We start from the raw sequence: 16,609 nt of genomic DNA on the forward strand, positions 1-16,609 counted from the left end.
CCTGCTGGGGCCTGAGCTTTCTGCCTTGGGGAGGTGCTAGTTTTGAGGCTGATGCTGATAGTTACTGCCATAGTGTTCCAGGGAAGGAAACGGTGAGGTCATGCTGTGCTTCCAGCTGGCCCCATGTGGCTAGGACCCCCTACTGTGGTAGACTCAGACCCCTCTTCGTAAACCCTTTGCAACTTCAGATCGTTGTCCCCCCCCGTGCCGGGGCCAGATGGGGATTGCGGTGTGGACTGCCCAGTCACAAAGCATTTCGTGACCTGGGCTGTCCCTTCTATGTGGCCTCTGAACTGGCAGCACCTTCCAGACAGACCAGAGTCTGCCCCTGGGCTGGGGGGATGGACGGGGGGGCACTGGGCAGGGGCTGTGGCCCCTTGGAGCTCACTGGGCGTGAGCTGGTGGGCACGGCATCGTGCCTACGAGATTGTGGGGGCCGCAGGAAGGTGCAGGAGATACCAGCAGGAAGCGACCGGAACAGCGGGACGGAGATGCGCCCATGGAAGGGGCCGAGCCCGAAAAAGGGCCGGGCTGAGTCCACGTGAGCCGTGCCGAGCCTGAACCCAATCCGAGCAGTGCCGAACCCGAGTCAAGCCAAAATCGGGGCCGAGCGAAGGTGGGACCAGGGCGGGGTCTGGGGGCACGGTCTGTAGGGGCACGGTCTGTAGGGAGCACGGTCTGTAGGGAGCACGGTCTATAAGGAGCACGGTCTGTAGGGAGCACGGTCTGTAAGGAGCACGGTCTGTAGGGGGCACGGTCTATAGGGGGCACGGTCTATAAGGAGCACAGTCTATAAGGAGCACGGTCTATAAGGGGCACGGTCTATAGGGAGCACGGTCTATAGGGGGCACGGTCTATAAGGGGCACGGTCTATAGGGGGCACGGTCTATAAGGAGCACGGTCTATAGGGGGCACGGTCTGTAGGGGGCACGGTCTATAGGGGGCACGGTCTGTAGGGGGCACGGTCTGTAGGGGGCACGGTCTATAAGGGGCACGGTCTATAGGGGGCACGGTCTATAGGGGGCACGGTCTATAAGGAGCACGGTCTGTAGGGGGCACGGTCTGTAGGGGGCACGGTCTATAAGGGGCACGGTCTATAGGGGGCACGGTCTGTAGGGAGCACGGTCTATAGGGGGCACGGTCTATAGGGGGCACGGTCTATAAGGAGCACGGTCTATAAGGAGCACGGTCTATAGGGGGCACAGTCTATAAGGGGCACGGTCTATAGGGGGCACGGTCTATAAGGAGCACGGTCTATAGGGGGCACGGTCTATAAGGGGCACGGTCTATAGGGGGCACGGTCTATAAGGAGCACGGTCTATAGGGGGCACGGTCTGTAGGGGGCACGGTCTATAGGGGGCACGGTCTGTAGGGGGCACGGTCTGTAGGGGGCACGGTCTATAAGGGGCACGGTCTATAGGGGGCACGGTCTATAGGGGGCACGGTCTATAAGGAGCACGGTCTGTAGGGGGCACGGTCTGTAGGGGGCACGGTCTATAGGGGGCACGGTCTGTAGGGGCACGGTCTATAGGGGGCACGGTCTATAAGGGGCACGGTCTATAAGGAGCACGGTCTGTAGGGGGCACGGTCTATAAGGGGCACGGTCTATAAGGAGCACGGTCTATAAGGAGCACGGTCTGTAGGGGGCACGGTCTATAAGGGGCACGGTCTATAGGGGGCACGGTCTGTAGGGGCACGGTCTATAGGGGGCACGGTCTATAAGGGGCACGGTCTATAAGGAGCACGGTCTGTAGGGAGCACGGTCTATAGGGGGCACGGTCTATAGGGGGCACGGTCTATAAGGGGCACGGTCTATAAGGGGCGCGGTCTATAAGGGGCACGGTCTATAGGGGGCACGGTCTATAAGGAGCACGGTCTGTAGGGGGCACGGTCTATAAGGGGCACGGTCTATAAGGAGCACGGTCTGTAGGGAGCACGGTCTATAGGGGGCACGGTCTATAGGGGGCACGGTCTATAAGGGGCACGGTCTATAAGGGGCGCGGTCTATAAGGGGCGCGGTCTATAAGGAGCGCGGTCTATAAGGAGCACGGTCTATAAGGGGCACGGTCTATAAGGAGCACGGTCTATAAGGGGCGCGGTCTATAGGGGGCACGGTCTATAAGGAGCGCGGTCTATAAGGAGCGCGGTCTATAAGGAGCGCGGTCTATAAGGGGCACGGTCTATAAGGGGCACGGTCTATAGGGAGCACGGTCTATAGGGGGCGCGGTCTATAAGGAGCACGGTCTATAAGGGGCACGGTCTATAAGGGGCGCGGTCTATAGGGGGCGCGGTCTATAAGGAGCGCGGTCTATAAGGAGCGCGGTCTATAAGGAGCGCGGTCTATAAGGAGCACGGTCTATAAGGGGCACGGTCTATAAGGAGCACGGTCTATAGGGGGCACGGTCTATAAGGAGCACGGTCTATAGGGGGCACGGTCTATAAGGAGCGCGGTCTATAGGGGGCACGGTCTATAAGGGGCGCGGTCTATAGGGGGCGCGGCCGGCAGGGGGCGTGCCCGCGAGGCGCCTCCCGGCCGCCAGAGGCGCGCACGCGCTGTGCCGCCGGATCGCGCGCGGCTCGGTTGCCGTGCCGCGCGCAAGCGCACGCGCGATGCCAGCACGCGCGCCGCTCGGGCCGGCCCCGCCCCCGGTACTCTCGGCCAATGGGGCCGCGGCTCTCGGCCGTGACCGCTTCCGGCTTCCCCGGACGTGGCCCAATGGGTGCGCTCGCGCTGCGGGATTGGCGCGCGGGGCTTGCCCTGGCAGCCGCGCCAATGGGCGCGCGCCGCGTGCGGGCGGGGGCGGGGCCAGACGGCGGGGCCGCCGCGGCGGGGCTGCTCCGCGCGCCGGGTCGGGCCCAGCCGAGTCCAGCCGAGCCTGACCGAACCCCGCCGAGTCCAGCAGGGCCGAGCTAAGCTGAGCCGAGTCCAGCCCAGCGGTGCCGAGCATGGCGCGGTTGCCCGGCTGGGCGCTGCCCTGGCTGCTTCTCTTTTGGCTCCTGCCCGCCGCAGGTACGTGCGGGGAGGCGGCGGCTCCCCGGGCCCTCCCAGCCTGGGCCGGGACGCCGACGGTGCGGGGCTGGCGGGGAGGAGCGGCCGGTGCTTAAGTGCTCCCCCCCCCCCCAGCGCCCTGTCCGGGCCCGTCCTTGTCCTGGCCGCCCACACCGGGAGCACGTTCTCACCGAGGGTGTGTTTCTAGAGCCGGTGGCGGTGATGTCGGTGGACGTGGGCAGCGAGTCGATGAAGATCGCCATCGTGAAGCCTGGGGTGCCCATGGAGATCGTCCTGAACAAGTGAGTGGCTGTTCCAGCCCGCCGAGTGCTGCCGCGGGAGGTGTACCGGAGGGGATCCGGTGTGTCCTGCCACGGGAGGTGTACCGGAGGGGATCCGGTGTGCCCTGCCGCGGGAGGTGTACCGGAGGGGATCCGGTGTGCCCTGCCGCGGGAGGTGTACCGGAGGGGATCCGGTGTGCCCTGCCGCGGGAGGTGTACCGGAGGGGATCCGGTGTGCCCTGCCGCGGGAGGTGTACCGGAGGGGATCCGGTGTGCCCTGCCGCGGGAGGTGTACCGGAGGGGATCCGGTGTGCCCTGCTGCGGGAGGTGTACCGGAGGGGATCCGGTGTGTCCTGCCACGGGAGGTGTACCGGAGGGGATCCGCTCTGTCCTGCCGCGGCCCCACTGCCAGCGGCGGGAGCGGCCGGGAAATGAGGGTGGCTGAGACTCGGCCGTCGCTGTTCCTCCGTTGCCAGAGGAAGGCTCCCATCCTGCCACGCAGGGTCGTGGCTCACTCTTGCCCCAGGTGGGCAGCTGCGGGGCATCGTCCAGGGCAGTTTGTTAACTCACCTTTGAGGTGCTTGGCTGCATTTTGGGTGCCTTTCGAGCAAGTGCCGAAAGCCCACGTGGTTAAGGACACGTTGTGGTGCAAATCCAAAAGGGCACCCTGTTCCCCCCTGTCCCCTGATTCTTAGTTCCCCACAAGGGAGCCCAGGGCCAGATTTGTTTTGCTGCAGCTGTTCAGGGCCGACACTCGTAACGCAGGTAAATCTCTTCTTGCATTCAGCTGCTGCTGCAGCCCATCCTCAAGCCACTAAGTGAAGAATCTGTAGGTGAGAGAGGACATATGATCAGGAACATCCTTGGTTTCTGGGAGTTTGGAGATAACAAGGAGATTTCTCACCCACCTCCCTGAAATTCGGCAGTCATAGACAGAATGAGGGAACTGTCTTGCCTTGCTTATGGGTGGAGGACAGGAAAAATAAAGTCTTATCAAAGCACTGGAGGGGGTGGGGGGGCTTCTCTGGTAGCCTCTCAGCTGAGAAGGGGCTGGCCCCCCTCTCCACAGCAGGTATCCAAGCACCTTCCCTTAGTCCTTCTGGAATGGGATCAGCATCATTTTTCACTGGAGACTGGAACGTTCACCTGTTTCAACTGGTTTATTCCTCCCTCTCTCTCCTCAGGGAGTCACGAAGGAAAACACCCGTGGCTGTTTCTTTGAAAGAGAATGAGCGTCTCTTTGGTGATAGCGCGCTGGGGATGGTAAGAGTTCCTGTTCTCAGAATACATGTACCCCGCATTGTGATAAATGTCCAAGCCAGTGTTTTATTGTTGTCCTGTGCTTCTCATCTCCTTGATGTGTTATTGGCTCTGGGTAGCGGCTGTGTGCTTCTACTCCCATAGCAAGAGTTGTTCCCCACATAGTCTGGGAGGGGTTGGTTTGAGAACAGCGTAGCTGAAGGAATGCAAGTGGGTGATGTAGGTTTGTTGGTTTTTTTTCTGCAGTCCATAAGGACCCCCAGGGTGGCATTCCGATACTTCCAGGATCTGCTGGGTAAGCGGATTGATAATCCCCACGTGGCGCTGTACCGGTCCCGATTCCCGGAGCACGAGCTGGTGAAGGATGAGACAAGACAGACTGTTATCTTCAAGTTGTCCCCGTAAGTGGCTGCTTTTAGGTTCTTTGTGGGATGGGCTTTGGCTGCCAGGCTTCTGCAGCTCACTGTTGATGCCATAATTTTCTTTCCCACTGTAGAACAATACAGTATTCTCCTGAGGAGATGCTGGGGATGGTCCTGAACTATTCACGTGGTCTGGCTGAGGAATTTGCAGGTTGGAAGGATTTAGCTTTTTCTTGTCTGTGCGTATATGTGTTTGTCCATTATAGGATTCGAGTAGAGATCAAAAGCATTCAGAAACCCAGGGTTTTTAGAAACAAGGTGTTGGTTCTCTCCAGCTGTAGACTGTCAGCAAGACTTAGCAGTTATCCAGTTATCATTTGTTTCTAATATGATGCAAGTTTGGGATCTTAATCCTGCTCTTGGGGGCAGACACCCCATTTACCACCTAGCCTTGCAATGAAGAAGCCTTACAGGCAGTCTCTGGAGAAAAGTGTTTTCTTTCTCACATGTGTGATCAGAGTGGAGGCACATGGGAAGTGGCTGCAGGGGAGGGTGGAAGTGACTCTGTGAAGGCTATGCTGTAGCTGTTCTGGATGGAGACTTGTTGCTGGAGCTGAACTAAAAGAGCAAAAACGGCCCTTTGCTGTGAAACTTGCTAACAGAGAAGAGGCCGTCATGTCTATTTTGTGCTGTGTTGCTAATGAAACGCCATAGTAATGGAAACTGGAGGAGGCTTTGTCATGTGGTCAGTGACACTGCAGCCAGTCCAAAGACTTTTTACTGGAGAGTGGATATGATCCAGTGACAATGTAAGGCTCCATGAATATAGTATTTGTTGAAATGGAAGGCTGCCCAGAGCATCTGAGAGTATCCTGACACGTGAAAGAGAGATCAGTAGACTGGTGGCTTTGTGCAAATATGCCAGGTCTGCTTGGTTTCAGCAGGCTACAGAGATTCATCCCTAGGCATCCTGGCTGCTGCTGCAGGATTACATTCTGTACAAGTCTTCACCTTGGGTCCTCTGGGTTTGCTGCTGTCACTCCATCTCAACAAGTCTTTGCATGTGGCTGTGCTGATGCAGGGTTCCCTGCAACTGTTTCAGAGCAGCCCATCAAAGATGCAGTGATCACAGTTCCCGCCTACTTCAACCAAGCGGAGAGGAGAGCAGTTCTGCATGCTGCCCGCATGGCTGACCTCAAGGTGCTGCAGCTGATCAACGACAACACGGCTGTAGCATTGAACTACGGGGTTTTTAGGAGGAAAGACATCAATGCCACAGCACAGGTAGGTGCATTTGGGAGATGCGGAGAGTCCTGCCAAGTTGCCTGCATGCAGGGGAGAAAGTGCTGCAGAAAAAATCCAAAGAACTTAAAGTGGACTCTGCTGGTCAGCCAGTCTCCTCTGTTTTCATGTGTTCATCAACAAGACAAAGAAAGTTAAACCCTGTGTGCACATGTTGAAGCCCAAAAGCTTCTGGAGTGAGGGCAGGTGCTGTGAGCTCCCTTTTTGTAAACCTATATTTGTTCCTTGCCTATCAACTGGGGGAAATAACTGCAGTGATTACTTGGAAGTATTGGAACACCAACTCAGAAAAGTACTTGATTTTCCTGAGGCTGAAGAAAGAGCAAAACTTTGGGTTTTGAACTATGAAATAGATGAGAAGTTTTCTTGTCTCCTTCTGTCAGAGGTAACCCTGAACATCTCCTGTGTTTGGTCAAAGTATGAGTCCTGCCCTCAGGGTATAATGTCAGTCTGGGAGTGGATAGTTGTGACCTGTATCACATTGAAAGGGTTCTTTCCTTATTTGTGGGGGATATCCAGCTGCTTCTGCTTCACTGTCCCAACTTTTCTTTTCAGAATATCATGTTTTACGACATGGGAGCAGGAAGCACTGTTTGTACTATTGTTACGTATCAGACAGTGAAAACTAAGGACTCGGGAACTCAACCTCAATTGCAGATCCACGGCATTGGGTAAGAATTCCACGTGAGTTGCACAAACCCCACAGGTCTCAGGAAAGAAACCATTTGGTTCACAACCTCTTCATCATGTAGAATTTTGCAGTAAGGCGTCAGTACAGTAATTTGGATGGCTGAGGGGGAAACATTCAGAGCGAGAAGGTTCCAGTTGGGAATAATTTTGGTATTGCTCTGTTGTGCAGAAGGTAACTGAGAACTTCCAGGAGCCCAGGAGGGAACCAGTGTACTTAGTTTGCTTTAGGCTTGCTTTTTGATAGCCTCAAGCCATGTAAGCCTATTCCATTTCATGTAACCTATATAGAGTGTATCAGTTTGAAAAAGAGGAATACACTTCTAGAGAGGAATGAAAATGCAGTGTACTTAATGTATTGCCAAATAAAGAGGGGGGTGCTGTGCATACCCAGCCCTGCAATTTTAACTCCAAAGCGTTTATATTGCTGTTTTCAAGAAAATCCCTGGGACCTGATACTGTTGTCCTTTGGCTTCTCAGCTGTTTGACTTGCTTGGCAATATGGCATTTACCTCAAATGTAATGGAATTTCCCGTTGAAAGGCTGTTGTGGTGATGAATCTCTTCTTTCTATCTTTCATTAGAATGTGTTATTTTGGGGACAACCATTGTTCTTTCAAAGTCATCACAGCTGATAATACTGCAGCTACTTTTGACCACTTGCTGCTCTGCATATTTGTGAAATACTACATGAAATTTGTTTGTATTTCAGTTTGGTTTCGGTTATTACACCTCTGTTCATTCGTCTGCTCAGGTTTGACCGTACTCTTGGAGGTTTAGAGATGGAGCTTCGTCTCCGGGACTACTTGGCCAAACTCTTTAATGAGCAGCACCCTTCAAAAGATGTCCGGAAGAATCCTCGGGCCATGGCCAAGCTGCTGAAGGAGGCCAACCGCCTGAAAACTGTGCTGAGTGCAAATGCCGACCACGTGGCGCAGGTCTGACCTTCTGCCGGGGGTTCCTGCTTTTTTTGGGCTAAGCGTGGGGTGGGTTGAGGACTGGTGTAAGGGAACATTGTCCCTCTGCAGCGCAGGTCTGCTGAGGAGCATCGCTCCCGGTGGTCCCTCTCAGCTTGTGCCCGCTTGGTAGCACCGGTGATTGAGTGGATTGAAGAAGAGTTATTCGTGTCAAGTATGTTAAATAAACTTTCACTGAGAGAAGCTGTCCGTTACACCCATGTTCCATCCTCTCATCACCTTAGCAATGGTAGGGTTCAGATGAGTTTGGTCAGGTCTGTTGTATGTTACAAAAGCCAGAACTTTTTGCACACTGGGCAAAGATTTTGCTTGGAGGATGCTCCACAATTAATTTCATTCTGGCTGGTTTTTTTTTTTTTCTGGACAGATCGAGGGACTACTGGATGACATAGACTTCAAAGCCAAGGTCTCAAGACAGGAGTTTGAGGATCTGTGCTCTGACTTGTTCAAGCGTGTCCCAGGACCCGTGCAGCAGGCTCTGAGTAGCGCAGAGATGAACATGGTGTGTTTAAGAAAATGCATTACCAAGCCTGAAGCTTCTGTGTGTGGAGCTGCTGTCACATCATGATTGAGGCATCAGTGGTTGTGTTATCAGGACTGTTGGGAGGTAGATGCCTGCTATTGTGACAGTGATGTTGATGCTACAGAGAGTTTGCCTGGTGCAGTGTCCAGCAGGAGTGTGTCACACTTCCCCTGCACTATCCACCTGAAATTAAGGACTTGGAGGAGGGGCTTCTTTCTCTTAAAACACTTTACTCTTGTGCTGTAGGTTTGAAATAATGATTTTTCCTCTTTTTGTCTTGGATACTGGTTCTGATCTCACTCCTGAAGTTTTAACTGAATGAGTCTGAAAACAGAATTATTGGTGTTTGGGCTTCTCCTTTGCACACTCCCTAAAGGGAGCCCTGTAATGGGCTGCAGTTGGACCAAACCTGAGGCAGTCCTTTGGAGGGAGTCACTGTGGGGTTAAATGCTCGCTTTCCAGGGTGCCATAACTCTCTTGAGCAGCTTTGTGCTCTGGTACTCAATGCAAGACACTGAGTTATCTCTTAGAGTCTGGATTTCTGTCTGTTCTGGTCCAACTGGCTCTTGGGGTCACTGTCTCCTCTGGTATTGAACTATCATTTGTCTTAATTTTGAATCAAGCCCCATGTTTCAGGTGGCTTGAAGCCACAGTCACATAGTCCCTGTTTGACAGACCTGACCCCAGGCGCCTCGTTGTTGGCACGGCTGATGTCTGTCTGAGATCTGTTGGGTGCTGGCCTGCACGGGGACAGCAGGGTGTAGTGTGGGTGTTCTCAGAGCACCATGTCAGCATGTGGTGACCGGGGAAGGAGCATAAGGAAGCCCTGGACTTAGCTTTCCAAAATTGCTTTCTTAAGACAAGGTGACTGTTTCCAATCCCCAGGATGGAATTGACCAGGTGATTCTAGTTGGCGGTGCCACACGGGTCCCCAAAGTGCAGGAGGTTTTGCTGAAAGCTGTGGGCAAGTGAGTATGTGAGGCCCCCCCCTTCTAGTCTGTCTGCCATTGACAAGCTGCTGTTTATGGAAAGGCTGCAAACTTCATGTCTGTTGCTTTTCCCTTCGTAGAGAAGAGCTGGGCAAAAATATCAATGCCGATGAGGCTGCTGCTATGGGTGCAGTCTACCAGGCAGCTGCTCTGAGCAAAGCCTTTAAGGTGAAGCCCTTCATTGTTCGGGATGCTGCTGTGTTTCCTATCCAGGTAACCTTTGGCTTTCCTTCTCTTGTGTAAGGTACAGGGCTGTGCTGGGAGAAATGATCCAGGTTGGAACCTGTTGGCTTCCTTTGAGTATAGAAGCTCTGGAGACCTTTCTGCCAATCTAATAAAGAAAGCAGAAGGAAGTCTTCTGTATAACAGAAATGCAGTATCCAAGGAGCCAGGCATATGCAAATATCAGTTGAGGAATATTTTCCTGCCCCCCAACTTTTGCATGAAGCAGAGCAGCTGAATGCTGCTGATGTAAGATGCCATAGTTTGCAGTTGCTGAGTCTTATTTTCTGTTTGTGATACAGGTGGAGTTTACTCGTGAAGTTGAGGAGGAGGATAAATCCAAGAGTTTAAAGCATAACAAGAGGATTTTGTTCCAGCGCATGGCGCCCTATCCCCAGCGCAAAGTAATCACTTTCAACCGCTACACAGATGACTTTGAGTTCTATGTCAACTACGGAGATCTGACATTCCTGAACCAGGATGACTTGCGGTGAGTTGAGCCCAGCACCTGAGCTGGCAGCTCTGTGGCAATGCAACTTGCCTGGCTGGAAATGTATTGCCAGTGTGTCTAACTGGCACAACTGTTCTCCGAGCTGCATGTCCTTTAGCAAACCGAGCTCTGCCAGTTCCTGCTTTTTGCATTTGCCCATTGCTGCCAGCATGAGCATGAGCAGGGATTGGCTGTTCTGTAGCACTATTATCCTGACTGCTCTCTCTGCTTTTTGTCTCTGTGTCATCAGAGTTTTTGGTTCTCTCAATCTCACTACTGTGAGGCTAAAGGGAGTTGGGGACAGTTTCAAGAAGCACTCGGACTATGAATCCAAAGGCATCAAAGCACACTTCAACATGGATGACAGTGGTGTACTGAGCCTTGACCGGGTAAGCACCACCTACTGGGATGGTTGTCAGCTGATGTAATTTTCAGTACTGTCCTTCTCTCTGGTCCCTACTTAAAACTAATCCTGAGCTTCTATTTCCAAGGTGGAATCTGTGTTTGAGACTTTGGTGGAAGACAAGCTGGAGGAGGAGTCAACACTGACAAGTAAACGCTGAACTCTGATATTCGTACTGACTGTTTCGTTACCTGTAGTGGCTGAGATAACTGCAAGCATTGTGTTTCTTTGGGTTTGGGGTGTGGAACTTACACAGTCTGACTGTATGGGTGGCTGTCTGTGCACACAGGGACATGGAGGGAGGTTGGAGAAGGATGAGTTTGGAGCACGTAAAGCTCACCTACACCACCAAGGGAGCCCCTTGGTGATCGTTGTGGTTGTGAGGGGAAGACTGAGAGCTGAAGATTACTTTCTTCCTCTGGATATGTAACATTCTGAATTTTTTGTCTCCCATCAACAGAACTTGGAAACACCATCTCAAGCCTGTTTGGGGGTGGTGGCCCTACACCAGAGACCGGAGAGAACCTGACAGACTCAGTTCAGGTGAGCCCCAGGGTGACTGCTCCAGAAAGGAAGCCCTTTTGTCTTGCTGTGGCAATTATGTAGAAATACCTGTTCTGGGAAACATTGCGTGGAATTTCTTAATTTAAAACCCTGTTTTGCTTTCCCCTTTACTTGCTTGTGATGACCAGGAAGAGGAAGAGAGCCTAGCAGAAACAGGTAAAGAAGAGCAGGGGGAGAAGCAAGACCAGAAAAGCAGTACTGCAGATGCTGGTGAAGAGCAGGAACAAGAGAAACAGCAGTCTTCAGGTCAAGCAGAAACTGCCTCTCCGAAAGTAGAGTCACAGAGAAAGGAAGAAGGCGAGAAATTAGAGCCTCAGGTGAGCACCAGCTTGAAGGAATGGGACTGGTTTTAATACCTAAGAAACAGCATTTCCTCAGTGAAATTCTCCCTTCTCTGAAGTGCCATGCCTTTAAAAAAAGTTGCAGAATCTGAAGATCTGTTCCCTTGCTTGAGAACGTACTTTGTGTTACAGGGTTCCAAAGAAAATAGGGAAACTGCAAAAGAGGAAGAACCATCCAAAAGTTCCAGTGACAGCACAGCTACCAAAACAGAGGAAGAGAAGATCAAAGTACCTAAGAAGCAGAAGCTTGTCCATGAGATCACCATGGAGCTGGATGTAAACGATGTGCCTGACCTGGTGGAAGATGAACTGAAGAGCTCGATGAAAAAGTAGGTTTGGACTGGCTCTGCTAAGTTAGAACTCTAGATAAAGGAAGTGAATTGCTTTGGAATAGTGGTGGCTCACATAGAGCACTGCTGACCTCAGAAACTGGTGTGTGTGATGTGCTGCTCAACCAAAGGCACTTGCTACCTTTGATTTCTGTTCTCTTTGCATGTTAGACTCCAAGACTTGACGATCAGAGATCTAGAGAAACAGGAAAGAGAAAAATCGGCCAACAGCTTGGAGTCATTCATCTTTGAGACCCAGGTAGGAGAGGGATATAAAGAAATGAGAATTCCAGGACAGCAGTAGAAGTGTTCTGCACAGCTTTTGGCTGATCTGAGTGCAGGGGAGTTGTTAGAGCTGGGGGAAGCTGATTTGAAGAGCCCAGGTTTTGTCTTTCAGTCACTTTTTCTAATGCCATTAGGCTTCCCAGGCCCATGTTCCCTCAATACAAAATGAGCCTTCCCTTCAGCATGTTTAACACATTGAACAATTGACCCCAGACTGTAAAGAAGCTACAGCTTCTCAGGAACTGTTGTGCAGAAGAAGCAACTAGTGTTACGTGTGTGTTAAATAATGACTGTTGCAGCGTTACCATCATGGGATGTGGGTGTATCTATACCTGCTGTATTACCATTATGCTCCTGGCAATGCTAGGAGCAGAGCTCAGATTTGGGTAGGTGCAGGCAGCACCCCCGCCCAGTTGCAAGTGAGTGCTCTGGTTGTTATATGCTTCCAGGCTCAGGGGTGTTTGACCAGAGTGCTCGCTCTGTTTTCTTAGGACAAGCTTTACCAAGAGGAGTATCAGTTTGTCTCAACAGAGGAGCAGAGAGAAGAAATTTCCAAAAAGCTTAATGAGGCTTCCAGTTGGATGGAGGAAGAGGGCTATGCAGCTGCAACAAAGGTATTGCTGCGTGCAGTCAGGATACCAGTCAGCTGTCGCTGACATGGAAATGACCACAGAGGCTGACAGAACCTTTGTAACCTGGTTCTTGAGAGCTTCTTGCTTCCTCAGTGCATTATGCACAGAACAAAATAAGAAGTTGTTCCAGCTGTGGATGTTTCTACAAAAGCTTCAGCAGGAACCTGTTGATTCCACTGAAAGCTTAGTCATATGGCTCTTTGTACTGCGCTGGAATGGTGTATTTGATAGAGCAAACAACAAATGCGGTTATAACTTCTGAAGTTGCCAGTGTTAGACAGTGGTCAAACTAACTGTCTCCTTTCTCCTCTCCCCCATTTTCAGGAGCTGAAAGACAAGCTTTCAGAGCTGAAAAAGCTTTGTAGGAACCTTTTCTTCCGTGTTGAGGAAAGGAGAAAGTGGCCGGAACGCCTGGCTGCTCTGGAAAGTCTGCTCAATCACTCCACCATCTTCCTCAGGTAAGGGCAGGCTTTTGGGAAGGAATGTCATGCAACTGGTCATGTAGGAGCTGCCAGCAGAGTGAGACCAGAGAGAATGTGGTCTGAAAGTCAGTGGCACTTCCTGAGAAAAGGCGAGCAGAACCTTGGTGCTCCCTGGTGTCCTTTCTGCGGTACCTGTGAACAGGCTCACGTGAGCTCTGTCCAAAATGGGGGGCAGGAAGGGTCCAGCGTGGTGGCTGTGATGTTTTTGTATTACTGGAGCTGTAACCACAGAGTTGCCAAGGTGCTGTCTGCTTGGCTTAACAAAAATAAGCTTTCTTATCTACAAGGGGAGCCCGAATGATTCCAGAGTCTGACCAGATATTCACAGAAGTGGAACTGAGTACACTGGAAAAAGCCATCAATGAAACAACGGTACTAAAGGCTGGAGTGATGCTGGGGGAGGGTGGGGTGGCAGTTTGGGTTATGTTTCCTGCCCTATACTTTCACTCAAGGTCATGGAATAGATTGTGCATGTTTTGTTTTCGTACCACCAGCAAACCTTTTGTGTGTCTCAGTGGTTCCTGTGTTGCATGTGGAATTGTCTCTGGGGTGGGGGTGGAGCCCAGTGATCTGACTGCACTTGGTTTTTAAAGGCAGGCACCGGGTTTTGTTTTTCTTTGTCCTTTGTCTGGGTAACTGAGAGGCTGGTGGAAATGTAGCACGGAGGAGAGCTGTCCTGAGTAAAGCAGAATAGCCAGGGGCAGTGACTTTGAGATACTGTGATATACAGCAGTTCCTGGAACCCAGAAGCATTCCAAAAGCACCTCTTCCCTCACGCTCCACAGATTTGGAAAAATGAGACGCTGGCTGAACAGAACAAGCTCACTCCTACTGAGAAACCTGTGCTGCTCTCTAAAGATATAGAGTTCAAGATAGCAGCCCTGGACAGGGAAGTGCAGTATCTCCTGAATAAAGCCAAGTTTGCAAAACCCAAACCCAAAAGGGAGAAGAATGCCACAAAAACTGATTCAGGCAAGAATACTACAGCAGCCCCTGAGACTGAGAATACTATCCCTCCCACGGAGGGGAAACAAGAAGGTAAGTAGCAGGTTGGGAGCATGTAGGTAACTCCCTATTATATAATTTTATATTATATATAATGGTGTTTCTCTTGATTGAAAAGGAGCTAAAGAAGGGAGGCCAGTAGTTAGCTGTGAGATTGAGTTTGCTCTTAATTTCCAAAGACAGCTGGGAATATCTACGTATTGCCAAACCACCATTTGTTTGGTTTTTTGTAAAGAAACAGAAATTATGTATAAACTTCCCAGGACAGTCAGTAGCTGTCTTGCTGGCTGATTGACTTCTAGGAAAGATAATCCATTGACTGCACTTCAGTGTGCAGAGCCAAATACTCAAGGTCCTGTCCTAGATCAATGAGTAGAATGAATTGTTGATTAGAAATGTTTGTGGCCTAGATGGACCCCAGGAGAAAAAATCTCTTGGGGCACTAGGATGTACAGTTCTTTTAACTTTGTAATATCCTCAGGTCCCAAGTGCCCCGGTCCTTTTAAATCTGGAGTGCTGTTTGTCAGCATTCCTGCCGGTTCCTCTGGTCTGAGCAAGGGATTCTGCTCATAGCCAGCTACAAAGGTCACTTGCCTGTGCAACCAGTCAGGCTCCAGGGCTTCTGGGGACATAGAGCCTGGCACTCAGAGGGGAATACAGAGCAGTTTTGTGGTGCTTCTCTGAGTGTTGTAGAGTGATCTGCTGTGAGAGTGAACTATTACAGTCCTGCTGAGGCACCACAGCTGGCTCACCTTTACTCACCTAATCTCTTTGCACCTTGTCTCCTTTGTGTTCTCCCTTGACTTGTGTTTCTTTCTGCTTTAAATGTAGACAAACCAGAGGATATTGATCCAGCCAAGGAACCTCCTACAGCTGAGAAAGCAGCAATAGATGATAAGCCTGGATCAGACTCTGGTGGGTAAAAGTTTTGCTAACAATCTGGAACTTGGGAGCTGCAAGTGCAAGGTGTCTGGGGGCTCCTTTGCAGATTAGAACCCCTGAATTTTTTCAAACCCCAAATAATTCTGGTTTGCAGAATTAACTGTGCTGATCCATAGTTAATTCTGCAAACAGGAATACAAATTTTGGTTCCTTGCTGTTCCTATGTTTTTGTTGTTCAGAGTGCAATTCTTACACGCCAGTGCTGCTTTTTGCCCCTGTCCCTGCAGTTTGCAGCCAGTCCCATGGCTGTGAGACTGGCTCTGCTTGAGAGCTGCTGTGCCCCTCCTGCTGCTAGGGCAGCACTTGTTAACAGGGGCAGAGAGTTCATGTCTTCAGCTCCGTGGGGCTGAGTATCAATCCCCAAAACCTCTGTACCATGGACTGCAAGTTTCATGGCAAATTTTGCGAATGTGGGAGACTCTCTGTGCTGCTTTGCGCACTGTGAAAACCACTGCAGTGTGAAATTGAGTTTGCTTCATTACACAGGGTCCAAAAAAGAGAAGGCAGAAGCTGGAGGAGAAAGCAGGAAAAACGATGAATTGTAACACCCTGAAATCCCACGAGTGTCAGCATCTATTTATTTCATAGTTACTTTCTTGTTTTTCTTATGGACCTGGTTAGTCATGATGTAAATGGAACACAACAAGAGTCTGACAACACAATGGGATAGAGATGTAAATTTATTTTTTTGTTCTTTCTGCGGATTTTGCCTCTACTAACTTAGTGAATTGGTTGTTGTTTTTCTTTTATTATGTGTGGCAGAGTGCCCACCAAGCAAGAATTGTCTCTGTTTCAGTACAGAAGTCACCAAAGTGACTTTCCTGTGGGGAGAAAGCAGTAAAGAAACATCTTAAGGTTTAGGAAGTAACTTGGAACATAAACCCTGTGCCCTACCTCTTGTGAAGATGATTGCATAGGGATATAGACCTGAAGTGCTGTTGTCTTTGCGTATGAGGCCCTGACTTAGAGCAAATGTGCGATTTCAGCTGGTGGGAGGTGTATTAATACTTGGATTAATGGGAAGGTGGAACAGAACTGGGAAGGCAGATGATCTGTGTCTGTTTTCCATAGGCTGTTTGTTAAAACTATCTGTGCTCTGTAGCAGAGTCCAAACACCATGAAGTGAGACTTGACAAGTCAAGATTCTGTTTATAGTTTTAAAAGTTCAGAAAAGGCAACATTGAATGCAGAGGAGACGGAAAGATGGGCCGTGTTGGCACATCCTGTAGTCAGTCACAAGGACAGTGATACGGATCAAACAACCAAACCTGGAAAGTCTTAATGGCAACTGCCCTACTTCCTCTGTGTTTTGTGCACTCGGACCGACTTAATCGTGTGACCTTCCCCGTCCCCGGCCGTGACCTCCTGCCTCCTCGGACCGTCCCTGCCGCTGCCACACACACGAGTGGGGTCCGACGGCTGCGAATGTGCATCTGACATTGTTCTCCATTCTGGCCTCTTCAACCAAAAATAAAAACGACACTTCCTGACGGGCTGTGCAGAGCAGTGCCTTGTGCGCCGGGAGCTGCGGGCGGGGCCGGGGCG

The 16,609-nt window shown here is 51.1% G+C and overlaps 1 protein-coding gene across 1 annotated transcript; it reads left to right on the forward strand.

Moving 5' to 3' along the window:
- Positions 1-2,806: 2,806 nt before the first annotated feature.
- Positions 2,807-16,554, forward strand: HYOU1 (hypoxia up-regulated 1). The gene is made up of 24 exons (XM_048328870.1): positions 2,807-3,010; positions 3,198-3,291; positions 4,455-4,533; positions 4,777-4,931; positions 5,027-5,103; positions 5,995-6,176; positions 6,750-6,865; positions 7,635-7,818; positions 8,225-8,359; positions 9,266-9,348; positions 9,450-9,582; positions 9,894-10,081; positions 10,332-10,470; positions 10,573-10,633; positions 10,945-11,027; positions 11,177-11,365; positions 11,522-11,718; positions 11,890-11,977; positions 12,495-12,617; positions 12,960-13,093; positions 13,405-13,489; positions 13,903-14,155; positions 14,954-15,037; positions 15,551-16,554. Exons 1-24 carry the CDS (start codon positions 2,947-2,949, stop codon positions 15,607-15,609), a joined length of 2,985 nt encoding a protein of 994 aa, XP_048184827.1. The 5' UTR covers positions 2,807-2,946; the 3' UTR covers positions 15,610-16,554.
- The last annotated feature ends 55 nt before the right edge of the window (positions 16,555-16,609 follow it).

This window comes from Corvus hawaiiensis, chromosome 25, assembly GCF_020740725.1.
Source record: "Corvus hawaiiensis isolate bCorHaw1 chromosome 25, bCorHaw1.pri.cur, whole genome shotgun sequence".
Lineage (NCBI taxonomy): Eukaryota > Metazoa > Chordata > Aves > Passeriformes > Corvidae > Corvus > Corvus hawaiiensis.